At 47.3% G+C, this 27058-nt stretch overlaps 1 protein-coding gene across 1 annotated transcript in view; it reads left to right on the top strand.

Annotated features, from left to right (window-relative positions):
- Nucleotides 1–27058, top strand: part of LOC103731541 (nodal modulator 1) — a 60489-nt gene that overhangs the window by 25292 nt on the left and 8139 nt on the right. Inside the window, exons 10-26 of the mRNA XM_008829872.2 lie at nt 1509–1614; nt 1804–1954; nt 4749–4923; nt 6712–6853; nt 8696–8827; nt 9881–10017; nt 12356–12443; nt 14479–14542; nt 16086–16181; nt 18102–18320; nt 18404–18486; nt 19845–20004; nt 20117–20243; nt 21345–21458; nt 22151–22278; nt 23635–23776; nt 26482–26565. Coding sequence (XP_008828094.1) covers nt 1509–1614; nt 1804–1954; nt 4749–4923; nt 6712–6853; nt 8696–8827; nt 9881–10017; nt 12356–12443; nt 14479–14542; nt 16086–16181; nt 18102–18320; nt 18404–18486; nt 19845–20004; nt 20117–20243; nt 21345–21458; nt 22151–22278; nt 23635–23776; nt 26482–26565 — 2148 coding nt within the window. The remainder of the gene's footprint in view (nt 1–1508; nt 1615–1803; nt 1955–4748; nt 4924–6711; nt 6854–8695; nt 8828–9880; nt 10018–12355; nt 12444–14478; nt 14543–16085; nt 16182–18101; nt 18321–18403; nt 18487–19844; nt 20005–20116; nt 20244–21344; nt 21459–22150; nt 22279–23634; nt 23777–26481; nt 26566–27058) is intronic.

Raw genomic sequence — 27058 nt, 5'->3', positions numbered from 1 at the left:
TTGTCCTCTGAGTTAGCTTCCGAATGTTTGGTTTTTAAGTGGGTGCCATCATGTGCTGAAATTTTTCTTTCTTTTTTCTTTTTTTTTTTTGGTCTTTTTGAGACAGGGTCTCCCTGTAGCCCTAGCTGACCTAGAACTCACTATGTAGACCAGGATGGCCTTGAACTCACAGAGATCTGCCTGCCTCTGCCTCCAGAGTGCTGGGATTAAAGGCATGTACTACCACGCCTGGCTTGTTTTTCTTTTTAAGACAAGGTCTCATGTAGCCCAGGCTGACCTGGGTAAGGCTGGCTTTAAACTCCTCATTCTCCTGCCTTCATCTCCCAAGTGCTGGGATTACAGATGTGTGCCATCAGTCTTGGCTAAAATCTTGTTTTATCAAGCTCTCTTTCATCCAGGAGCATTTATTGAAGGCCTGATGTATAGCAGGCAGCTTAGACAGAAAAGGCTCTATCTTTATGGAACTTACCTTCTCTGTAGCCCAGGCAAGCCTTGAACTCTGAAAGCTTGCATTCTAGTGAGAGGGTGACAAGCTAGGAAATTGAACAAGGGCATTCAAGCCTTATGAGTTTGATAGATATTAGTTTGACAGTATTGAATTTGAAGAGCCAGGGGTCAGGAAAGCTGGAGCCCAGCACCTCCAGAGATGAACCTAGGCCTAGTGCTCACAGTGAGCAGGACGGACACAGCCAGACAAATCACGGGCTGTGTGCTGTGCTCACAGTGAGCAGGGAAGACAGCTAGACTAGGCACAGGCTGTGTGCTGAGTGATTTTAGGGTTGTAAGCTAGGCTTTGTAGAGCGTCTCTGGGCCTGGGTTCTGGCTGTCAGGTGGGGGCTTTTGGGCTTTACAAAAGGGAGTATAGATCATTGGTCCCAGGGGATGCTGGGTGCTGGGCTAGGAGTCCCAGGCTGTACTGTGGGGAATAGGCCAAGGATCTCGGGCATTGTTGGGGGGCTAGGCCTTGGCAATGCTAGGGGGACAGGCTGGGGGTCTCATGCAATGTTGGGGAGATAGGCCATGGGTCCTAGGGTGATGCTTGGGGCACAGGCCAAGGATCTCAGGCAGTGTTGGGTGGACATGCCATGGGTCCTAGGAGATGTTGAAGCAATGCGCCAGGGGTTCCAGATGATGGTAGGGGACAGGCTGGGGGAATCCTAGTTGATGCTGGGGAGATAGACTGGGGGTTTTAAGTAATATGGCTTGTGTTTGGGAAGCTGGGGCATATGGAAGGGAAGGACCAGGAAAGGGCCAGGCTGGGGAACTTTTACAAGCCTGGGTCAGTGATCTTCGAGTCAGGAAGTGAGTCTTCAGACCGTCTTATTCAACTCTGATCACCATCCATCCACTGGCCATGCAGCTGAGGAGATAGATCGAGGCTGTGGAGAGGGGCCTGGCTGGAGCTAGGCTGAGAGGGCAGCAAATGGGAAATTTGGGGAGTGATCGTGCACGGCAGAAGGGGTCTGGTGATGCTAGCATGTGAGCACCTTCTGTTCTTCCTTTTGCAGCCTGTGTTCCATGTCATGGGGTTCTCGGTCACTGGGAGGGTCCTGAATGGACCTGAAGGAGAAGGCGTCCCCGAGGCCATGGTCACCCTGAACAACCAGATCAAAGGTGGGCAGACACTGTGGCCCTGAGCCTGCTCAAATGGCTTATTTTGGATCATGGAAAGAAATGGAAGCAAGGAACACAGTCTCAGTGACCTTATGAAAACACCAGGTTTTTAAAGCTCTCGTGAAATGTGCCTATTGGGAAATGCCCGCTTTGGGGCTTGTCTTGTGTTCACATGCTTTTGTTTCACAGTCAAAACGAAAGCAGACGGCTCCTTCCGCCTGGAGAACATTACAACGGGCACGTACACCATCCATGCTCAGAAGGAGCACCTCTACTTCGAGACGGTTACCATCAAGATTGCACCCAACACCCCGCAGCTTGCTGACCTCATTGCCACAGGGTAAGTATGCATTGGGTGGTGTCGGGCACACGAATGCTTAGTGATCTGACTGCTTCTGCCCAGGATCCATGTTCAGCTCTGACAACTTTCGAGAAATTCAGGCTGGCTTTCATTTAGAATGATTAGTGCTGAATCTTACAAACGGAAGGTACTTAAATTTATCTTCCTTCAAAGTTAAAATAGCTATGTTAAATAGGAAAAAAGAGGGGCTGGTAAGGTGGCTCAGTGGTGAAGGCTCTTGTTGCTAAGCTTGATGACCTGAGTTCATTCCCCGTGACTACATGGTAGAAGAATTGTTAACTGTCTCCCACAAGTTGTCCTCTGACCTGTCATGTGTGCTCGTACGCACACACACACACACACACACACACACACACACACACACAAATTAATAAAACATATCTTTCTTAGAAGGTCTTTCCTTACCTGATCTTAGAGGACTTTGGTGAGTGCTGTGGTGGTTGGACATGTGCCAGGTGGTGTTTTAGGTCATTGGTGGAGTTCACCTCTTAGTCACTGATAGCAAATGTGTCAAGGACAGATTGTAAAAGATTGGAAAAACACTTGGGCTTCCCATTCTGACAGGAGTGTCTGTGGACAGTTAAGTGATGAGGGTTCAGTTTTGGTCTCATAGCCACCAGGTGGCGCCCTCTCCCAGATGCTTGGCTAGCCTTTTCACCTTGAAGCTCTGAGCTCAGGTCGGTAGACATAGACTAGTTGACTGGAAGTGGTATGTCAGCATCAAAGGGGTGGGCTGGGGAGCCTAAGTGAGTGTGGTCACAGGAATAAGTATTAGGTACAAGGTGGTGCCCAACACCAAAGCTAGGGAGCTAAGCCCTGGCAAACAGTCCACAGGCCTAGTCACCCAGGATCTACTAGGGAACAGGTGGGTTATCTCCTGTGAACAGGTGGGTTAGGGTTATAGTGCTAGCTCAGCATTGACAGGAGATGAGGAAGAAAATTGCCCTTAGAAAATAATTCTTGGATTCAATCCTCTTCTCCCTTCATTTTCACAAACTGTCCTCTTTTTGTGTGTGTGTATGTGTTGGGAAATGTATACTAGGTAAGCACTCTGCCATTGAGTTATCCCCTAACCCCCCCAAACATCTGGTCTGGGTGAGGTACTGTGTCAGGGGAGGTCATTACAAAGAACCAGACCAAAATGATGAGGATAGGGCTGCCAGTTCCCTGGGGAGATAACCAAAGAGAGAGATGCTTAGTTAGGAATTGTGCAGGAAGAGATAAGCAAGTTCTGAGATTTCAGGTATGTGTGTGTTTATATGGGGTGAATGTATCCTGTGAGGCCTTAGGAAGATCAAGGTCACAAAGTACAGGGCTTCCAGGCAGGGAGGATCATGCTCAGAGGGGAGGACGGGAAAAAATGAGCTGAGCCAGTGTGGCTAGAGGTAGGTGATGAGGTCACAGAGCCTATGCCGGGTGCATGTGGGGCAGGGTCAGCTCTTGTCCAAAAAGAGTGATAGGGATTGTAGTGATAGGGATTTTGGCTTTGACAGGTTTTTTTTTTTTTTAATTCTTCCTGGCTGCTGGATGGAGAGGAGTTGGCAGGAAATCAGGGTGTTGGTGGAGGGCACAGATAGGAGCCCGTGGCAGTCCTTTGGAGGAGATGGGGGTGGCTCAGAGCTGGGTGCTGGCGAGAGAAGAAATGAAACAGGTTTGATAAGCTGTCAGATGCAGAAGGTCAGTAGGCCTGTGTTGCTGGGGCCCTGGCTTCTTATTTGAGCAATTGCACAGAAACCAGCAGAGGGTGTTTGGAGCCCCTGGAACTGAAGTTACAGATGGTTGTTGGCTGGGATTCAAACAGCAAGTGTTCTCAACCACTGAGACATCTCTTCAGCCTCTTGTTAACTCTTTAGTAGATAGTGCCAAAGAGCTGGCTGTACCTTTGCTCATCCTAGGCTCTGCACCCTGGCCTCTCCTGTCTTGTTTCCCTTCCATGATTTTCTGGGTGAGGTAGACAGGATTCTGTGGCATTCAGCATAGCCCATGATTGCCAGACTCCCAAAGTTCTTTATTACCTTTCTGCCAGAGCAGAAACTGATGATTATCTCCAGCAATTGTTTAAGATGAAAAAATAGGACTTTTAGTGAGTTGGAAAAGTGGGCATCCTGTTGGGGATCTTGTCACACCTGCCACAGTGTAGAGCTGGGAAGCAGACGGTCCCTGAGGACTTCCTCAGTGAGTTCCCTGCCTTCTATGTATTTCTCAAGGCACGTGATGCAGCACCCCATACCTGTTCCTCTGGATGCTCAAATCGGAGTCATTCCCTGTTAGTGGCTCCCATCTCCTGAGGAACTTGGTTTCAGCTTTGCAACTTTTAATCTTAATGATGCTCTGCACAGTCTCTCAGTTTGCTCTTCTCTACACATGGCATCTGATCACAAACGAGAAGTCGTCTTTGGTAACCCTGCCTCATTTTATGGCCTGCTTAATGGCACTGTTTTACAGGCAGCAGGCTCTTCCTTTTTTAGGGCTAGCCCAGTTACTTCAGTGATCCAATTACCTGAAATGTTTTTATTACCCGCAGATTTTCTGCCAATGACTTCTGCAATAGGGGATTGCCAGATGTTATCCAGAGTATAGGCACTGGGTCTGCCCTTGGCCTCTGTTATAGAAAGAGCAAGGTCCTCCATGCCTCCTGGAGGTGGCTTTCCAAAGTGGAAGTCTATAGTATGTCTCTTGCATCAGACTGACTGGTCTCAGGCACGAAGGCCGTTCAGGGTTGTGTCTGGGGGTTGCCAGGAGCTTGTGCAGTGACTGGGGCCTCTTGTTGCAGTTTCAGCGTCTGTGGCCAGATATCCATCATCCGCTCTCCTGACACCGGCAAGCCGATGAGCAGATACAAGGTGGTCCTGTCTTCTCAAGACAAGGACAAGTCTCTGGCCACTGTGGAGACAGATGTTCACGGATCATTTTGCTTTAAAGCAAAACCAGGGATCTACAAAGTCCAGGTGCGATGAGTTTTGCTTGATTTAAAATGTTGGAGGGCTGAGGAGGTAGCGCAGTCTGTAAAGGGCTTGCTATGCAAGTATGAGGACAGATAAAAAGCTAGGCATGCTGGCAAGACAGGTAGATAGATCCCTGAGGTGCACTGGCCAGCCAGCCTAGCCTACTGGGTGAGCTCCAGGCCAGTGTGATCCTTTCAAAAGGAAAAAAAAAGGTGGACTGCTCCTGAGGAACAGCCCCTGAGATGACCTCTCGCCTCCACATGCACCCACATGCATGTCCACACACACCCACATGCGCACAATATTGGAGAAAACTTGATGGGGGTTTTCCCAAAGACTGGTGAGCTAGAGTGTAGAGTACAAGATAGCATTTCGGTTGCTGGCTTCTTAACGGTGAAGTGTTTTTCTTCCTACTTGTGAATGGAGCCCACAGGCTTAGTTTCATAGCAAGGCAGAGGCCTGTCTTCCCATCGGCTGTGCTTGGGGTTAGGAACAGTCCTGTCCTCCTGTGCTTTCCTGGACACCTTACTCTAGAATGTCTATGAGGCTAAGAGGAAAGCAAAAGCAGCTCTAAATCAAAGCAACTCAGGAACTTCATGGTGCCTGGCTTCTGAGAGCTCAGGCCAGAGGGGAGTTTCCCCTCCCTGACTCCAGGACAGTGCAGCAGGCCCCATAGGACCTGCCCATCCAGGAAGAGAAGCAAGGCAGCCCCCATCCCCACCCCCTTGTCCTGGAGTTTCCCTGCAAGGAGGCAGGGCTGAGTGGAGGAGTGACAAGACAGCTGGTGTTGGAAGACCTAGTCCCCGCAGCTGGCGAGGCTCACCAGTCAACCAGTACTGCTCCCAGCTCCAGAGGGAGGCCTGGAGTACCCCTCCCCTCCCTCTATGGGGGTCACAGAGTTCTTACGGTAAGATTGACCCTGTTCCCCCTGATCATCAGTGGTGGCGACAGCTGCCTCTGTCAAGACACCTGCCATCTTATCTGGAGATGGCCATGCCGGTGGCCTCTGGACGCCCTATCAGAAATACGGTGATGGGAAATTCCAGAATTCCAGCCTTACTAGGAATAAAATAGGGGTTGGCTCCCCTTTACCCATCCTTTGTTAAGCCTGGTAAGGAACCCAGAAAAAGGAAGAAGCCAGATGGGATGGTACATACCTGTGTAAACCTAGCACTTGGGAGACTGAAGCGAAAGGAGTGAATTTCAGGCCAACCTGAGCCATGTAGGCTCTGTCTCAAACAGAGTAACACAGGAAAATAAATTCATGGAAGAAGAAAATGACTCAACTCTGCAGGTCCCCCTGGGGGGTTATATCAGGCACACTTTTATAGGACTCTTGCAGTCTGGTTTCCCAGGTCTGCAACTGTTTTTGTTTTGGTTATTTTCTCTTTCCGTTCTTCTCCATCTCTTTTTTTTCTTTTTCTTTCTTTTTTTTTTTTTTGACAGGGTCTCCCTGTAGCCCCAGCTGCCCTGGAACTTACTATGTAGACCAGGCTGGCCTCAATCTCACAGGAGGCCTCTGTCTTGGGAATGTTGGGATTAAAGGCATGTGCCACCATTCCTGGCCCTCCTTCATCCAGCCTCCTGAGTGCTGGATTGCAGGCGTGTGCTGCCATGTCTGACTTGTCATGACTTCTGAGTGGATCTGCTGTGATTGCACAATTGAGCTGGAAACAAACCTTTCTCCTTCACAATCTGCTTAGCTCTGGGGCCAGGTGAAGGTTCTCATGCATCATGGGTTAGGGGAAGAGCTGTTCCCTGCAGCCTCTAGTGTCTCTCCCTCTTGTGCAGGTAGTAGTGCCTGAGGCTGAGACCAGAGCTGGGCTGATGCTGAAACCACAGATGTTTCCTCTAACTGTGACCGACAGACCTGTGATGGATGTGACCTTTGTGCAGTTTTTGGCTTCCGTCTCTGGGAAAGTCTCCTGTTTGGGTAAGGTGTCCCCTCTGTTACAAGAGGTCAGAGGGGAGCAGCATTTCTCAGTAGTTGCCTTGCGTAGTCATCGTCAACTGGATTATTTCTTTCTCCCTCAAAGAGCCTAAAAGGAAAAATAGGGAGAGAGCGAGAGAGAGAAGAGAATGTGTGTGGGTATGTGTAGGCATAGGCCAGAGGTCAGTATTAGGGGGCTTTTCTCAATCTCTCTCCACCTTTTTATTTACTTACTTTATTTTTATGTGTATGAATGTTTTGCCTGCATGTATGTAGGTGTACCCTTGTCGTATAATGCCTGTGGAGGCCAGAAGAGGGCATTGGATCCCCTGGAACTGGAGTTTCAGATGGTATTATCCTCCATGTGGGTGCTGGTCCCTGGAAGAGCTGCCAGTGCTGTTTTGTTTTGTTTGCGACAGGGTCTCCCTATAGCCCCAGTTGACCTGAAACTTGCTAAGTAGACCCAGTTGGTCTTGATCTCACAGAGATCTGCCCGCCTTTGCCTCCCAAGTGCTGGAATTAAAGACATGTTCTACCATGCCTGGTCCCCAGCCAGTGCTCTTAACCACTGAGGTATCTCTAGCCCTTCCACCTTTTTACTTTTTGAGGCAGGGTCTCTCATTGTACCTGAAGCTCATCAGTTTGACTAGGTGAACTGGACAAAGTGCTTTAAGGATCTGCCTGCCTGCTTCTCTGCTTGCTTGCCCCTTAGTGTTAGAGTTACAAGTGTGTGTTGCCGCCATGCCCAGTTTTTGATGTGGGCTCAGGTCTTCATGCTTTCGTGGTAGACACTTCCCTGTGTCATTTCCTTAGCGCCCCCTCCCCTCCTTTTGAGATAAGGTCCTAGTAGCCTTTTCTTTGAAACCAAAGATGATGTTGAACCTCCTTCCTCTGACTCCCAAGTGCTGGGATTATAGGTGTGCACTGTGATACCCCAGCAAGCCTAGTTTTTATTTTTTTATTTTATTTTATTTACTATTTTTATTTTATTTTATGTGTATGCGTGTATTGCCCGCATGTAGCTAAGTGCATCTGCATTGTGCAATGCCTGCAGACAGAAGAGGCTGTCGGATGCCCTGGAACTGGAGTTATGGACAGTTGTTAGCTGCCATATGGGCGCTGGGATTCAGACCTGGATCTTCCGTAAGAACAGCCAGTGTTCTTAACCGCTGAGCCATCTCTCCAGCCCCAGCCTTGTTTTTTTATAAAACGAACATACTGCTCCTCTTGAGGTCTTTAAAGGGAAATATGGTGGTTGGTCCTGTCATTGCTACCATAGATTCTGGAAGCAGACTCAGGGCTTCCCTGCTGGCTATATGATCTAGGGCCAGTTACTTAATCTCCCTGTGTGTCCCAGTCCTTTATCTGATATGTATATCTCTTTGGATTGGGATTTCAGTTAGCTCAGTGTTAGCCTCAGAACAGGTCTTAGAGCACAGGAGGGTGGTGCCACACTCTGCTGGCCTTGGGGACGCTGCTGTTGTGCTGGTGTGACTCTGTGCCATTGTGGTCTCAGCTCCTGTGCGTCTCCCCCTCCCCAGGTGTACAAGTGCTCTCCTCATCCTGTCCTGTCTCAATGGGGGGCTCTGCAGCGGCTCTTGCTCCCTCCCTGCTCCCTGGCTCGAGCAGAGGCCTTGAGTACAGTGGGCCTTGTTCTCTGTCAGCATGTCATTACTGCTGACTATGGCCTTGGGGTGACCCAGCAGTGGGTCACCACCTTGACTTTGAGGGAGCTTGGTTGGAACTGCTCTCAGGAGCTCCTGGGCAGCAGGCAGAGGTTAAGTGCTCCAATGCTCTGGGTTCGTGATGGCAGTCACATGAGGCCCTCCTGTCTTTACTCTGCAGACACCTGTGGGGACCTGCTGGTGATGCTGCAGTCTCTGAGCCGCCAGAGTGAGAAGCGCAGCCTCCAGCTCTCTGGCACAGTCAACTCTATGACCTTCACGTTTGACAGTGTGCTGCCTGGGAAGTACAAAAGTAAGGACAGTAGGTGACAGTGGCCGTGAACCTTCCCAAACTCATTCTCCTATTGTGTCACAGTGTAGACCTTTCCTGGGATCTTCGCCGTGTGACTTTGACCTTGACTGTGCGTTATGTAGTGCTGGCTCTGCAGTAGAGCCACCTATCTAGGAGGCCCACCTGTGCTTCTACTTTGTGGAGGGTGCCCTCACTTACACTATCTCTAAATGCCAGAAAGGAAGATGTGATGTAATTCCACTCGGGTTGTCTGCCACTCAGGTCCAGAGTAGCCTTGGCCAGTCACTCCTTTGCCTAGCCTCGGTTCTCTCATAATAGCCTTTCTCCAGAAAATGAGAATAAACTAGAGTCAGGTGTCAGGAGGGTAGGAAGTGCCAGCCAGTGCTTGCATGCTTTCCTGTCTTTAAGCTAGCCCTTGTCTGTACTAATGGGTTTTCAAAGCTCAGCTTGGGCTGTGGGTGTGGAATAGCATGGAGAGTAGGCTTCCGTCCTGAGGACCTATGTTTTCTGGCCTAGCAGGAGTTGGCAAACTCCAGCATAAGGGCCAATTGGCAGTTTTTATAGTTTCCATGGGATCTAGCTATACCCATGTACTTACAGACTGACTGCAGTTGCCCATGGGCCAGTGGTGGAGTCCAGTAGTCCAGGCCCACAGGGCTGCAAAGAAGCCAGTGTGCTAGCACAGACCCAACGTTCAGGGAGGCTGAGGCAGGAGGATGGCTTGAGTGCTGGAGTTCAAGGTTGATCAGGGCTGCATTTCAAGACCTCATATGAACAAAAATGAAAAAGAAAATAAAGATTAAAATATGTACGCAAAAAGTCTGCTGACCCTGAATATCTCACTCATAGTCTGGTCTCTCTAGCCCAGTTGGTGATACTGTTGGGCATTGGTGTGTTTCTTTAGCAGTAGCCAGCAGTGTTTCAAATGTATATGTGTACACACACACACACACACACACACACACACACGGTTTTACAGCTGTGTTCCTGTTTTCCTGGTGGTGGGAGTGGGTAGTGGACTTGGTCCGTGAGCCTCTGGTGTTTGCTCTGCAGTAAGCATTGTGCATGAGGATTGGTGCTGGAGGAACAAGAGTCTGGAGGTGGAAGTTCTGGAGGACGACGTGTCTGCAGTGGAGTTCCGGCAGACGGGCTACATGCTGCGCTGCTCTCTCTCACATGCCATCACTCTGGTATGCTCTGCTTCTAAATGGTCTCATAGAAATTAGAACCAGTGGGGCTGCTGAAATAGCTTGGCTGGATAAGGTACTTGCCAAGCCTGATGACCTGAGTTTGATCCCTGGGTATAAAGAGAGCTGACTTCTGAAAGCTGTCCTCTGTTCTCCACAGGCATGCTGTACATCCTTGCCACCCCCACCCCCTGCACACATACATACAAATTTGAAAAGAACGCTTGACTCATAGAAGTTGCCAGACCCTGGCATAGCAGGAATTTCATAATGATAGTTAAGCCAGATTTCCTTTTCTACCCCCCAGTCTCCTACCTGTTAATGAAGGTATCATCAGGACTCGGGGGGTTATTGTCCTGCCTGCTCTGCCCCTGGCTGGCAGATGAGGAGCAGTGGGTGTGGTGGGGTGCATGCTGAGTCCACATGCAGTAAGTTCACCTTTGTTTCTCCCTCAGTGTAGGGATCCTGATACGTACTGCTCAGGTTTCAGGGAACCACTTTGTATTTGAAGTTTCCTTGGCATACCCCATGTGTTTATTAACTACAGCTAAGTGTTTCTAGGATAGTGCTTTCTTCTGGGAACAGAGCTGTTTCTGTATCTCTCTCTGGTTTTTTTTTTTTCAGTGCTGGGGATCAAACCCAGGGCCTCAAACATGTTAGGCAAGCACTTTATCACTGAATTGTACCCCAGTCCTTTTTTTGACTTTCGGTTTCTGAGACAAGAGTCTTGCTGAGTTGCCCAGGCTGGTCTTGAACTTTCGATCTTCTTTTCCCAGCCTCCTGAATCACTGGGGTTATAGGCCAGTACCACCAAGCCTAGATTCTTCTCTTACTGGCTGGATCTGTGCTGAGCAGGCACCCTAAGGATTCTAGAGAAAGTAGTATCTGTGGTTTGTTCATGAGTTTTCTATAATTTCTTGACATCAAGCAGCAGCAGATGTCACTGTCAGATCCTTTGGTGCTATATGAATGAGAAACTTCACTCTTGAGTAGTTGAACCATGAGTGGGTCCAGTCTGCTCTGAGGTCTTCTGATTTCTCTCAGAAGTCTGTTGAATAAAGGGATCCTCTCTCATTTCCTGCATATCATGCATGGTAATGACTATCTTTGATGACAGTTTTACAGTGGGAGAAGTTGTTTTTTCGACCATACTGACCCAGAACAGCACACAAAGCCACAGACAGATGTCATCAACCTATGCTTCCAGTATTTGTGAGGGAAATGTTTTCGATGTTGTTTTCAACATCGTCACTGTCATGCCTTATACACACATTGTTCTGAGTCAGAGGCATAACTGAGTCACAAATAAGGAGCATGCCGTGAGACTAAAGCTGAGTGTTCAGCTCTGTTTGTAAATACATGGGGACTCCTAGTCCCTGCAGGACCCATTACATTGTTTTTCTGGAGTGCATAGTTCTCAGTATTCTCAGACACAGGATTAACTTGATTTACAAGGCTTTGTAAGATTCTCATTTCTAAAGGCTTATTACAGAGTCTTTCCCATTAAAACTATTCCCACAAGATCCTGGCAGAGAAACTGAGGCAAATGACAGTGACGTGGTTGCTTTTGACACTTAAAGGAACTCCAGTTGATGTCTCCAAGGCCAGCCTGCTGCCCCAGCTTCTACAAACACTGAAGCAGCCACTTTATTATAGGGATGGGTCAGTATACAGTTGAGAATAAGCAGTAGACATTCTTCACCATGAGTCCTGCAGTGGTTTCTGGGGCCTATGGATTCAGTTCTGCATTCCCTAAGGAAGGCCAGCAAGGCCTTTGGTCTTCCATGACTCCCACCTCACCTCCTCCACTGTCTGCTTGCTCTGTGTGCCCATCGACACTGGCTGCCCCACTTCTACCCAGACTTGGTGGTGCCAGGCTTTTTGACATGTCAGTCCTTTACCTAGAGGACTGCCTCAAATTCAGGCCAGTATTTGTCTCACTGAGGCCTCAGCTCAGACTGGCGCTGAAGAATTCTCCACCATGGTCTAGTTATTCCATTCCAGCATCCGCCTCTTAGCTCTGTCACCGCCTAGCTCCAATTACTCCTGCCTTTGTTGACATGTTCATTTTCCCATTTCCCAAATTAACACTCCACCCCAAGAACAGAACCCAGGGCAGAGCCCTGCGTCATCTCGTAGCAGGTGCTCAGTAAATATGAGCTGATTGAATGCAAACAGCACAGTTTGTTTGGAAGTTTCTGAAGGTTTTAACTCTCCCATGGTGTCCAACTGCTGAAGTGATGAGTGGAACAGATAGATGACTGGTTTGGAAGCAGATATTTTTAATCATCATAGTGCCCCTGTCCCCTCCATAAGCGCTATGTTGGCTCTGGCCCTGCAGGAGTTTCATCAGGATGGAAATGGACCGGAGAATGTGGGGATCTACAACCTCTCCAGAGGAGTCAACCGCTTCTGCTTGTCCAAGCCGGGTGAGCTTGCTGAGTGGACACATGCAGCCAGCTGTGGGCCTGGGAGGCAAGAGCATGGGAGGAGGGGGGCACAGGGTCAGCCATGAAGGCCTCATCCCCACCCAGCTTTATTTGTATCACCTGTCAATTTGTGTGTGTTTAGTACACTGTCGTTTTCCTGTATCTTCCCTCTAGAGGGAGTGGTGTTGACAAGTGTCCTGATTGCTTGAATTTGTTCCAGGCAGAGACCCCAAGTTCTTTCACCTTCAGGAATGTTTTGTTGTTGGCCAGTGCATTCCTAGCCCCAGCCCTGGCAGCCGCTCACTTTCTGTCCCTCTTGGAACCCGATCCTCTTCTTTTGTCTGACTCCTTATAATTAACGAAGTTTTGAAGTTGAGCCACATTGTGGCTTATGTCAGTATTTTGGTCTTTTTTGCTGTTAAATAACATTCCGTTGTGTACACTTGTCACATTCTGTGTCGCTGTATACCAGTTGAGGCACACGAGGATTGTTTCCATCTTTTGACTGTTCTGGATGATATGGCTGTGAACCATGTACAAGTTTTTGTGTCCATGAGTTTTTGTTTTTTTGTTGTTGTTTAGATACTTCAGAATGGGATTGTTCAATCATGGTAAATTTATGCTTCTTTTTTTTTTTTTAAGAAACTACAAATTATTTTCCTGAAAGACTACTTTATTTCATTTTCACACTACCCTGCCTGAGGCCTGACTGTCCCCTGGGTGTGCAGCTACATCTCTTAGTGGTCTTTTGTTGTGGGTTTTGTTTGGTAGGGTTTTTTGAAGCCAGGTCTTGTTATATAGCCCAGACGGTTTAGAACTCATTTGTAGCCCAGGCTGGCCTCTAGTGCTGGGACTGCAGGTATGGGTCACCATTCAGCAGCATGGTGCTCTTACATTGCATTTTCCTGGTGAATAATTCTGTGATTTCTCTTGATTCTTAGAATAAAATACAAACTCCTTACCCTGGTCCTGCACCCCTGGGTAGCCCAGGCCCATATGCTGGTCTTCACTCTAGCCAGGCTGCTTTCTGTGTTTGTTAGATGTCTTTGCTGTGGGTGACAGACCTATGTAGCCAGGCCTTACTTATGGCCCAGTATGAAATGTGACCAGCCTGGGTCAGTATTGTATAGATGTAGCTCTGGGTACATGTTAGTGCTGTGTAGGTACTGTGCTGGGTAGATGTTAATACTTGTAGGTACTGTTCTAGGTAGACAGCCCTCGGAGTCACTGGGCCTCTCTCTTGCCCACCTGTCCCTTGGTGCACTTGTCATTGGTGTTAGTGACCCCCAAATCCTCTGTCTGCAGATGCTAAGCCCCTGGAGGTCAGGCCAACCTGTATCTCCCCACTGTGTGCCAAGCTCAGAGTGGCCAGAGTGGTATTGACTGGAGTAGGAGCTCAGTCAGTGTCTGTTAAAGAAAGGACAGAATGTGTGGAGAAAGTGCACCCTGTCCCCTGGTGGCCACTCCCTGGGACATGTTCTGTGCGGTGAGGACAGCAAGGACTATTGAGGGTTCTTAGGAGTCTGACCAGAGTGCTGGTGCATGACACTGGGAGGGGGAAGGCTGCTTCCTGCCTGCTTCCTTGCATTGACTGAGCCTTCAGTGAATGCCACCTGGGCCCAGACTCAGGTGTTGTACTTTGCAGGCTGATACAAGTGCATTCTGTGATTGTTTCGTGCTCCCAACTCTTTTTCAGGACTATTTGTCATGGTTATCTTGTGGCTTTTTAACAGTCTTTGAAGTTGAGAAATACTTCTAGTCTAATTTGCAGAGATGTGCTTCTTTCTTGTTCCTTGGTAGACGTGCGTGTATTGGCTCAGTCTGCAGTTGTCACCAGGAGCTGCTGAATTACGGCTAGTGAAGGAGGGGTCATCCCCAGGTGGGAAGTAGCCTATCCCTGGTTCCTATCCTATTAACTGCAGAGCTGTAATACATTTGAACTTTCAAATGAGATACGCTGCCTTCAGGTTTCAAGTGTTGGAATGGCTGAGTACAATCCATTCCACTCTGAGATTGCCTCTGATCTCCTGTGTAGGTGTGTACAAAGTGACCCCTCGCTCCTGCCACCGGTTTGAGCAAGCCTTCTACACCTATGACACGTGAGCTGGAGCACTTTGTGGTGTTTGTGTGCACTCTGGGGAGTGGGGAGGCCGAGTACTTATCTCTTTATTTCTGAACACAAAAGGTACATTTCTGTTCTGTTTTGCTTGTTTTATTTTTCCTGGAAGAGGCAAGATTAGACATTAAAGTGAATTTCTAGATAAAGTTTTTTTTGTTTTTTGGTTTTTTAAATTAATTTATTTATTTTTGGTCTTTTTGAGACAGGGTCTCCCTGTAGCTCCAGCTGTTCTGGAACTCATTATGTAGACGAGGCTGGCCATGAACTTACAGAGCTCTACCTGCCTCTGCCTCCTGAGTGCTGGGATTAAAGGTGTGTGCCACCATGCCCAGCTAAAAAATATTTTATTTATTTTTTAGTTTTTATGTGTATGAGTGTATTGCCTGCATGTGTGTAAGTGTACCCATGTCATACAATGCTCGAAGAGATCAGAGATGGTCATCAAATTCCCCCAGAGATGGAGTTCCAGACGGTTGTTAGCTGTCATGTGGGTGCTGGGAATCAAACCCAGGTCCTCTGCAAGAGCAGTCAGTGCTCTTAACCACTGTACCATTCCTTTAGCCCCTTTTGTTTTGTTTTGTTTTGTTTTGTTTTGTTTGCTTTTGTTTGACAGGGTCTCCCTAGTCCCAGCCCATGTGGAACTCACTATGCAGATCAGGCTGGCCTCAATCCCACAATCTCTCAATCTGCCTGCCTCTGCCTCCCAAGACCTGCAATTGAAGGTGTGCACCACCATGCCTGGCTCCTAGATAAGGTTTTAAGATATTGGGTAAGTTACTGAGGCATTGGAGACAATCTCCTTCCCATGAGTTCTGTAAACTCATGGGCCAGTGAGAGGACTCAGAGACCAGAGTTCAAAGTCTGGAAGTTGGGTAAAGGTAGAAGGAGAGCACTTACTCCATAAAGTTGTCCTTTGACCCCCACATGTGCAGTGGTGTGGGCACCCCTCACCAATAATAATTGTTAAAAAAGAAGTCTAGCTCAGGCTGGAAGGCCACACTGTAAAATGGCCTGCTAGTGGTCCTTGTTAAAGCTCTCAGCCCTTGCTGATGTGGAGTCCAGCTTAACCTGCCATATTTATTTGCTTATTTATTTTAAATATTTTATTATTTTTATTTTGTGTGTATGTGTGTTTTACCTGCATGCAAGTAAGTATATCATGTGTGTGCAGTGTCCATGGAGGCCAGAAGAGGGCATTGGATGCCCTGGAACTGGAGTTAGGGACAGTTAGTTGCCATGTGGATGCTGTGAACTGAACCTAAGTCCTCTGCAAGAGCAACCAGTGCTGTTAACCACTGAGCCATCCCTCCAGCCCCTGTCTCTATTTTTGCAAGTGCATGTGGAATCTGCTGGGAACAGCAGGTGTAAAGTTTTGGAGGTGCAGTTAGCATACTCTTGGGTACTGCCCATTGGCCACTTTGTCACTGTGTTTTGGGCTGGGGAAGGCTGCCCATGGTGGTGCCAGCTCCCCCTCTGACTAGGTGGCACTGCTAGTGAGTTTTCTGTGCTTCTCTGATTCATAGGTCTTCACCTAGTATCTTGACATTGACAGCCATCCGCCACCATGTCCTTGGAACCATCACCACTGACAGGATGATGGATGTCACGGTGACTATCAAGTAAGACGGACTCCTCTGTCTCCTTTGTGGGCCAGGGGTGGAGGATGGCACAGGAGGCCTGGGGAGCACGCTAATAGACTCTGGAGATTGTGATTTCTTATCTCTAGTGTGTGTACCAGTGACTTTTTCTCTCTTATACTTAATGACACAGCCATAAATTTACAACAGCCCAGATCCCTTTGTTTTATGATTTAAGGGTTGACTCCAGGTTAGGAAAAACCTCCTGACAGCATGAGTCCATGTCTTAAATTTTCGCTTGAAGTCTTTATACTTCTTTGCAGGGGATGGGATGGCGGGCACCTCTGGGGTTTGGTCATTGTATTTCAGTGTTTTAGCAAATTAAAAAAAAAAAAACGTTTCTTTGAACCTTTTCTTGAAGGCTTACTTAGGAAATAGGGGTGGCTCCTGACACATAAGGGTCAGAGAAGGTGCTGGAAAGGGAGGCCTTACTGAGGATGTTCATGTCAGTGTCACTACTGAGTGGATTTTCTATGGTGTGAGGTTCATCTGGCATCCCAGTTTTCACAAGAAATGAAAGACTTGGTCTGACACAACTGTCTGTGTCATGTAGACTAGGACTCTGGAATTTGCTGCTTCCTTTCTGTAGTTGATGTTGCCTTTGCCTTTCCAGCTGGATTCCCAGCTTCCTGTCTACCCCTTGTTTGTGTTTCTGTCATCAGTGCAGAGAACATACACAGAATACTAAATAGATTTATTTTATTTACTTAGCCGTACTAGGGATCGAACCCAGAACCCAAGGCCTTGCACATGCTCGGCAAGCATCCTACCTCTGAGCTGCATCTGTAGCCCTTAATTTTATTTTCATTTCAAGACAAGGTTTCAGTCAGGTTGCCCAAGCTGGCCTTGAACTTGCTTTGTAGGCCAGACAGGTAGGCCCTAAACTTGTAATTCTCCTGGCTCAGCATCTTGTGTAGCTGGGATTACAGGTCTGTGCTTCCCTTGGCCAGGATATTGACTAATATCAGTTCTATTGAGAATGGTCAGGACGCAGGCCCTGGCCTCATGGGTCACAGCCCTGCCCTGTGGTATTTAAGTTTCAGGAAGGCCAACATGGAATCCTAAATTTATAACTGTGATGAATGCTTTGAGTTTGAGCTTAGTTAGAGCATGTGGGAGGGCAAGCTGCCAGGGATGTGGCCATGGTAAGGGTTTAAGGGTTTTATCTATGATACCATTGTCACAGTGTAAGTAGAAGGCTTGAGCTCCCCCCCACAGCTGCTGAATGCAGAAGAGACCAGAGAGACTGAAGACTAGGGAAGCTTAAGCAGGGGATGGAGCCTCTGTAGAGACCCAGGGAGAGGGGGCAGGGAAGTGCCCATCTTTTTACTATTTCTTAATTCTCTGTCTCTTGTCCAGCCAACAGACCTTCAGTTTTATGATAAAAGTATGACCACCGCCTCTTTCTATATCTTGAGGTACTTGGTTGTCTCACTGTGGGCTGGCTCACTGTGGTGGCAGGCTTGGGCCTGTGTAGCAGCCTCCTGTTCCACCTCTCTGTCCTAGCCATCGCCTCAGGACAGAGTGCCCCCCATGTAGTACCCAAAATGATCCTGTTAGCATGGGGTCAACTCTTGCTCCACTGAAAACCCAGTGCTTCCCACCCCATCAGTCATACCAACCTGAGAACTCTGAAGTGCTTTGACCCCTGCTGCTCCTCTGACCTCTCTGACCCATCTGTCCCTTCCAAGAGTTCTCTGCTCCAGGCTTCTTGATGATCTTGCTGTCTCTTGAATACTGAGTGAACTTTCTTCCAGAAGGCCTTGTTCTCATTGTCCTGTTGAGTAAGCCCCTCTCCACTGGACCTCAGGCCAGGTGCTCTCCCCACTTGTGGGAATATCAAGTTCCCATCCAGGAGGAGATGAGGACCAGATCCTGCAGCTGCCTCTGCCTCTCTTCCAGGTCTTCCATAGACAGTGAGCCAGCCTTGGTCTTGGGCCCTCTCAAGTCTGCACAGGAGCTGAGGAGGGAACAGCAGTTGGCAGAGATTGAGACCCGCAGGCAGGAGAGGGAGAAGAATGGCAAAGAAGAGGGCGAGGAAGGCAGGACCAAACCTCCTGGGCAAGAGATGGTAGATGAGCTACAGGGCCCCTTCTCCTATGACTTCTCCTACTGGGCCCGGTAAGTGCTCAAGTTTTTCTCAACCACACCCTCCATTCTGGAGGAACAGAGCCAACCAACCTGAGCTGTTCTGACTCCTTCAGATCTGGAGAGAAAATCACCGTTACACCCTCATCTAAAGAGCTGCTCTTTTATCCCCCATCCATGGAAGCCACCGTCAGCGGAGGTATGCGTCCACTCCGTGAGCGAGTGTCACACCTTTGTAGTTGCTTCTTTGCTTGCATTTAAAATGAGTTTTGTGGTACACTACTGCAGCCATGTCAGCCACCTGAAAGCCTCTTTGGGACTTGGATGTCATTATTGGATGAATAGAGATACTCAGATCATCAGTATTCAGATGTTTGGAGGGATGTATGCATACGTGCATGGATGCATGGATGGATTGAGGAATGAATGGATGCTTGGATGGGTGGAGGAATACATGGTTGGAGGGATGAGTAGATACATGCATGTGTATATGGATGGATGCGTGGAGGAATACATGAATTGAGGGATGAGTGGAGGAATACATGGATGGAGGGATGGGTGGGTGCATGATGAATTGATGGTTGGACGAATGCATAGATAAATGGATGCATGGTTGGATAGATGGATGGAAGAATATATGGATAGAGGGATGGATGGATGTATGCATTCATGCATACATGGATGAATGTATCTATAAATGGATGGAGGAATACATAGAGGGAGGGATGGATGCATGCATACGTACGTGGATGAATGTATGTGTAGATGGATGGATGGAGGAATACATAGAAAGGAGGGAGGGATGCATGGATGGATGAGTGATTTAAGTAGAGATAACTTTTGTAACTACAGTTGAGATGATTTTTTTATTTTTTTGGAAGAGGGTCTGGTTTCCTTTGACATTATCAAATTGACCCAAAAGGTGTAGGAGAAAAACTAAAGCACCGGTTGCCAAATTCAAGGCTTAATTTTGCTGTGTCTAGATGTCTTTGATCTTCCTGTTCCATGGGTAGAGAGAGGGTCTTTTCTGGAAATATGATTGCAGTGATTGTCTATGGTGTGTGTGTGTTTTGGCCACTAGTAGCTTTTCCCAGTCTTATGGGTCTGTTCAGCTGTGGGTATTTGTGTGCTTTATGCTTAGAAGTGAGCCTGTTGGAAGTATGGCTTTCTGCTGGAAAGTCAAATATGCCCCATCCCAGCCCCCCCATTTTCCCATTGGGTTCCAAGGTGGACATCAGGTGCCCTCCTCTATTGCTCTCTGCCTCTGAGCCAGGCTGGTGAACCAGCAAATGCAGTGATCCCCCTGTCTCTGTCTCCCAGTGCCAGAGTTACAGGTGCATTAGCTATACCTGGCTTTTTTACGTACTTGCCAGGGATTCAAAATCAGGGCATCATGCTTGCACAGCAAGCACTCTTATCCACTGATCCAGCCTCCCAGTCCAAGTTTCTCATCCTTAATGTGTCCCTTCTAGGCTCTTCTTTTACAAGAAGAGTATCCAGTGCTGAATGCCTCCACTCCCACTGTAGCTCTGTTCCATTCTTTTGTTTCCCTCTTAGAAAGCTGCCCAGGAAAGTTGATTGAGATTCATGGGAAGGCAGGCTTGTTTCTGGAAGGCCAGATCCATCCAGAGCTAGAGGGAGTAGAGATCATCATCAGCGAGAAGGGAGCGAGTTCACCTCTGATCACAGTCTTCACTGATGACAAAGGTGCCTACAGGTATGTCCCCAGGAAATGCTTGTGCCTGGAGTGTCCTGGGCAGCTGTTCTCAGGCTTCCTGGGGAAGACCCCAGAAGCAGAGTCATTCTTAGCACTTGACTCTTTCTTGTAGTGTTGGTCCTTTGCACAGTGACCTGGAGTACACCGTGACCTCACAGAAGGAGGGCTATGTGCTGACTGCAGTGGAGGGAACTGTGGGAGACTTCAAGGCTTATGCGTTGGCTGGAGTGAGCTTTGAGGTAATGTATTTCACAGGCCATTTCCTAAGGGGTGATGGACATAGTGATAAACCACACAGAGAGTACACAGACAGTTTCTGCACATGACCACTTCCTGAGGGGTAATGGACATGGCGATAAAAACCACACAGAGAGCACACAGTGTGCATAATTAAGTCCATACCTAATTGATTTGTTTATTGATTGATTGATTAGGTAATTTTCCCATGCTGAGATAATTTATGGGATTATATATTCTTAACTTTCCTTGTTGTTAGAAAATGCTGGATATAAGTAACTTAAGGGAGGGTTTGTTTATATTCGTGAGGGTGCAGTCCATCATGGTGAGGAAGGCATGGTGGCAGGAGCGTGAGGCTACTTGCTCACATCTCCATAGATGAGGAAGGAGGAAAGGGACAGGAGGTGGGTGCAAGCAAGCCTGCCCCCCTCACATGACCCACTTGTTCCAGCTAGGCTCTGCCTGCTGTAGCTTCCACATCTTCCCCGTATGGTACCTGCCAGCTGGGAGGCAAGTAATCAAAAAGCATGAGCCTGTGAGGGACATTTCACATTCAAACCATAACAGATTTTAAGTGGCACAACCTCTCTGAAGTGTAATTTGATAATATCTTTCTGAATTTAAAATGCATGTTTCCAAGAAGTCCTAGTGGTTGATTGCTCAAGAGAAAAACATGTACAGAGATATACATGTTGGGGGGGATTTGTTGTCTCCCCTTTTGCATTATAAATGTAGGCAGCCAACCTTCATGTTGTAATGCTAAGCCCTGCTTTAGTGTTCTGAGCTGTTATGAAATAGCAAGGTGGGACTAACATGAGAGCTAGGTAGATTGTTTAGGAAGAAAGAACAAGTGTCAGAATTCTACAGATAGCTTGCCATTGCTGTCTCCTGTCCACCCCTAGTGCACCTGCCAGCCTGTCAGTATGCCTAACATAGGTGTGAGGCTAGAGTTCTGGAAGGTTATAGGCAGTCTGTGAATAGGAGTTACCTGTAGGAGGAAGAATAGAGCCCCTGTCTTTCTGAGTGACAGTAAACACAAAGCCCTGGTGAGTATGCTCCCCTGACTTGGGGACTCTTATCTTTGCTTATTTTCTTCTTCTCAGATAAAAGCTGAAGATGACCAACCCCTCCCAGGAGTCCTCCTGTCTCTCAGCGGTGGTGTGTTTCGTTCCAACCTCTTGACACAAGACAATGGCGTTTTGACTTTCTCAAACCTGGTAAGGTTGCCTTCTGAAGTTGGCCCGTGGGGACATGGCATGTGTGACTCATGTATTACTTGACAGTGTGAGAACAGAAAACTGATGTGCAGTGTTTAGGGTTTCGGGGGACCACATCTAATTAGAGTATTGCTCTCGCTAGGATTTAGTATTGCTGATTCATGTTCCCTCACGCACACTTGTTTTCCCATCTCCCACTTGTCAACAAGGCAGTGTAATTAGTTGCTCTGACCACAGCAACTCCTCCCTTAGGCATCCCTTTGTTTGACTGCAGATCCTGTTCTTTATGGGGCCGTATGTTGTTTGGTGGCTAGCTTGTGTTTCCTCTATAAAGGTACTTCATGTATGGAGAGGTGGAGTGGGAGAGGGGCAGAGTACCAAGTTTTCAGTAGCAGTAGAGTCCAAGGCCCTGGTCAGCTGGGAGTTCAGGAAGTATATATTCACTGACACCATTCACTCCTGGAAAAGGAGTGACTATGTAGGAATTCAGGGATAACTTCTGCTTCGTAGAGTTGTAGGCAGGTGGTGATGACAGCTGCTGTTGTTAGAGCTGTACTTGCCAGGACTCTGTAGAGACAGGGCTGGCGTTTCTGTCCGGGATGCCCTGGAACTCTGACCTGACTGAGGCTGTGCTCCATGGTGACTTGAAGTTCTTCCCAGTGTGTCAGCCAGCTTGACTTGTCTTTTGGCAGAGCCCTGGCCAGTACTACTTCAAGCCGATGATGAAGGAGTTCCGTTTTGAGCCATCCTCACAGATGATTGAGGTGCAGGAGGGGCAGAACTTGAGGATCACCATCACTGGGTATCGAACAGCCTACAGGTGGGTGCCCTGCCCCTTGTGCTGATGGGTGGGCCCACTCAGACTCTTATCCAGAAATGCACCACAGGTTTCCTGTTGACTTAACTTGGGAGGAAGTAGAGGTAAAATGTAAGGTTGCAGAGGTGACTGCTGCCACCCCTTTCAGTGCCTCAGCCTGCTGTTGTCGCACTCAACAGTGTGCTATTTTATGTGTGTTTATTTTTATTTTATGTGTATTTTAGGATATGAGTGTTTTGCCTGCATATGTGCAAGTGTACCTGTGTGTGCAGTTCCCACAGAAGCCAAAAAGGGCTTTGGATCCCCTGGAACTGGAGTTGGACAGTTGTTAGCTGTCATGTGGATGCTGGAAACCGAATCCAAGAGCAGCCAGTACTCTTAAAAGCTGGGCTATCTTTCTAGTCCCTTGCTAAAAAAAAAATAAATTAAAAAAAAATGGGGCTGGAGAGAGATGGCTCAGTGGTTAAGAGTAGTTACTGCTCTTGCAGAGGACCCAGGTTCGTTTTCAGCACCCACATCAGGCACCTCACAGCTGTCTGTACCTGTAGGTCCAAGGGATCAACTCTGTCTTCTGGCTTCACAAGCACTGTAGGCACTTGGTACACATACATACACTTAGGTGCATGCACACACATACACATAAGATAAAATAAATGAGTAATTTAAAAGGAGAAGGTTTTAAATTTGATTATTTGTAGGAGAAGGAAATGTATCCCCTTTTCTGAAAGTAGAACTTCTGATGTTGGAAAGTGAGGATATAGTGTAAAATAAAGTTTCTCTTCTTATCTCCCGGCCCCTCAAACTCCCCTTCTAGGAAGTATCCTGCATTTCTAGTCTTTCTGAATACCTTCAGAGACAGTTTATGCAAATACTAACTACAGATAAATAGATACCCACTAGCTATGTGTATCTGGGCAGGTAGATAGATACAAACCTTTATATATGTATACTTATGTATGTGTTTTACACAAAAGCACTTTAGATGAAGGTTAATCAGAAAGATTAGTTTTAGAAAAATGGACCATTTCAGCTGAGCGTGTGGAATGAAAATCCTCTTGAGTTATTTCCTTGCTGTTGAATGTGTCATGATTTCAAATAAAAGATTAGCAAGACTAAAATACAGCTTGGCCCCCATGTTACAATTTTCTGGAGTGTTCTTGATGACAGCTTATCCCGCAGCTAACAAAGCTCAATCGGAAGTGGCCCAGGTCCAGCTGTATAGCTTGGGTCACAAGGGGTAGGTCCTCCCTGGGCAGTTCTGTACTGTAATCATTGATAAACTGGACACTTTACCTGTGATTCTTTGTATGCTTCAGCAAGCTGAGGATGCCATGTTTGTTTGTTCTCTTGTCACACTAGCTGCTATGGCACAGTGTCATCTTTAAATGGAGAACCAGAGCAGGGTGTTGCAGTGGAAGCAGTGGGACAGAAAGACTGTAGCATCTATGGAGAAGATACTGTGACAGACGAAGAGGGGAGATTCCGGTTACGTGGACTGCTGGTAGGGCTGTGTGCTGAGTGGGTGGATGTTTCACTCCTGTTGTCAGAGTTTCACAGCAGGCTGAAGGTGGGGTTCTAGAACCTCCAAACTCCTGTTTTGGCTGACACCGTATGTTTTTTATCTAGCCAACATGCCTGGTTTGGTCTGTGGAGATATAAAACCTGAAAATCACGGCATAGGTGTAGCTTTGCCTAGTACTAAATGGTTGTGGCTTACCCCATTGCTTTGAAATCAATGCTTATGGTGCCAGTGGAGCTCTTTTAGTGGCTGAAGGTAGGTGGGTAAACAGTAGGGAGTGGTGAGGACTGGAGGGGTGTGGCACAGGTAAAAGGGGCAGCCTACCTACCACTACCACTCAGCTCCACGTTACCATGGCCGTATGTAAAAACACTCAGCATTGCTGAGTGGTTATAATTTTTAAAAGAGGAGAGATGGCTCAGCCATTAAGAGCACCTGCTGTTTTTGCCAAGGACCTGGGTTTGATTTCTTAGCACCCAAATGATGGCTAACAACCATCTGTAACTCCAGTTCCAGGGGATCCAGTGCCTTCTTCTGACCTCTGTGGGCATGGCACGACATGGGTGCACTCACACACATGCAAGCAATACAATCATACACATAAAATAAAAATAAAATACATATTTTTTTAATTTTTAAAAGAGAAGCCCAATATCTTACTCCATTGGTCAAATTCCCGATTTTTAGATGTTGACACTTATTAAGAAGAAACCCATAGCTTGCATGGTACCAATAAACCACTTACTTGTCCTTAGGTCCGTTAAAGCACAACGTTTGGTACTCTTCCTTGATTTTTATTTCTTGACTTGCTCAATTGTTCTTTTGCTAACTATCCACAAGTCCCTAAGAAAGACTTTCTGTGTGAGTTTTGTCATCTGTAAAATGAGAGTGAGAATAATGCCCCTTGCAGCATGGCTGAGTGTTAAATGAGTTAACACCTCTGAAACACACAGTTGGAGTCTGGTCAGTAAATGGTTAGCAATGCAGAAATAACAGAATCCCTACAGTGGTCCTCCCTGGACTGCGTGGAGTTGCTGCTCTTGTTCACAGCTCTTCTCATTCTGTCAGAGGACAAGGCACCTGGGCCTTCCCTCCACTCTGCTTTTCTCATTCTCCTGGCTGCAGGAGTGAGAATTGAGATCTTTGCTCCCCCAGGGTCCTCTGGCCACGCTATATTCTAAGTACCAGACTTAACACAGTGATTTAATTAAACCACACATAATTCTTTTCTCCACTGTAGTAATTTCTGCTTCAGTTGATGCTCCCCCCACCCCAGATCCTCCTCCCCTCAAGTATTAATTTGTGGGTGCTCTTTGGTATTAGAGTTACTTCTGGAAGCACTTTGGGCCTCCCACATGCAAGGCCACATGCCAGGTCAGATCATGAAGGGAGACCCTTTGATGAGCCCTCAGCAGTTTTGGATTTAGGTTTCCATTTCTCCCAAAGGACGCAAATTGGAGATACTGTGTTAAGGATCTCAGCCCCACTAAGCATGAGCACCTGGACACATTAGTTCATTGTACCTTCTTGGCCAGGATGCTTGTGGAGCGTAGCTACACCACCAGATATTGTTGCCAAAGGTCAAGGGTTGAGAAGACTTGGTGAGGGTTGTAGCCACTGTCCTGACAGGAGCCTACCTGGCCCTGGTACTGGCGTAGGTGGCACTGGCCACTCTTTCCAGATTTACCAGAACCGTCTCTCCTTTTCTTCAAAAGTAGCTTCTTGAGTCTCTTCCTTCAAGGTGGAAGTAACTAGTTCGAATGGAACCCAGAATTGTAATGCTAACCGAGCATGTTTCTCTTGGTGATTTTTTTTTTACCTTTACTCTCACCGTGTTTTATTTTAAAATAATAGATTTATTGTCTTTGTGAAGATTTCATGTATTCTTTGTAGAATTCAAGCAACATATATAAACAGGACAAGACTCTGAAAGGGAAACTGGCCTACAGACTGCCACCGAAAGGCCATGATCCAGTTAATATGTTGTGAACATAGACCATCACACTGCCCTGTGCCTACAAGTGATGGTCAGAGTGGTGTAATTACAGCAGGCTAGAACCATGCTATCTCGTGTCTCTGCTGGTTTGAAAATAACTGTCCCATCCTAGGACTTTGTCCTAGAGGCATAGATACCCGGGACCTTAACGCAGGGTTTCAGAACCTGACCCTAGAGAGCGGTGCTGTTGGTGGCCTGAAGTTAAGAGTTTTTCATGGTGACACCTTCTTTGTTAAACATATCATTCCTGTTTGATTAATGGAGCAAAGGCACAAACAAGAGCATTTAAAACCTTTTTTTTTTTAAAGCCTCAAATCCCACTTGCTAGAGACAGCGTCATTTATAAGCATTGTGCAGTGTTGATCCAGTTGTCACTGGATGTATGCACAGGACGAAGGTGGGGCACGAGAGGAGGGAGGAAGAGCAGGCGCATGTTAGTCTAATAAGGAAAAGGTCAGGTGTAATCAACCTTGGGTTGAAGAATAAAACTGAATTGAGTTGGAAGAAATTATAGGACTAACAGTGTCTTGTCACCAAGGTGCTTTTGAAGGGTCTCCTTGGAAAGTTGATAGGTGCATATTGGGAAATGAAGGAACAGAAATGCTCCCTTTTCTAGTGACCATGTACAGCAAAGCCATGTTCAGGTCACGTGTGAGACTTCTTAGAGAAGTGACAGCTGGTGTCTTTGTAGCCAGGGTGCATGTACCACGTGCAGCTCAAGGCAGAAGGCAATGACCACATCGAGCGAGCGCTGCCCCACCATCGGGTGATAGAGGTAAGGCATCACAACTGCACATCCTGGGCCAGTGATGTGCCTGGTCAAAGACCTCTCAGTGCTTCTCTAAGGGTAAGTCTTAAATACTAACTCAGGGCCTCTCTGGTAGTGTTCTCACAAGCAGCATCTAAGGCGGCTCTGGGGTTTGTTTCTTTGTGTGTGTATGACTTACGGAGATGTGTGTGGAGGCCTTAGATTGACATAAGGGATCTTCCTTAATCACACTCTACTTTTTTTTTGTACTGAAGCAGGGTCTCTTGCAGAACCTGGAGCTCACTAATTGGTCTAGCATGGCCAGCCCTCTTGTCCCAAGGAGGCCTTATCTCCACCTCCTGAAAGCTAGGATTAACATATTTTAAATTTGTTGAGAATCACATGCATGTATACAATGTATTTTGATCATGTCCATCCCCCTTCCTCCAATTCTCCCTAAATCTTCCTCAGCATTTTCCTCTCCCAGCTTACTGTCCTCTTTTTTTCTCTCTGCTTCCTA

The sequence above is a fragment of the Nannospalax galili genome, unplaced genomic scaffold, assembly GCF_000622305.1.
Source record: "Nannospalax galili isolate Female #2095 unplaced genomic scaffold, S.galili_v1.0 scaffold32, whole genome shotgun sequence".
NCBI lineage: Eukaryota > Metazoa > Chordata > Mammalia > Rodentia > Spalacidae > Nannospalax > Nannospalax galili.
This window is presented reverse-complemented; position numbering and strand designations above follow the sequence as displayed.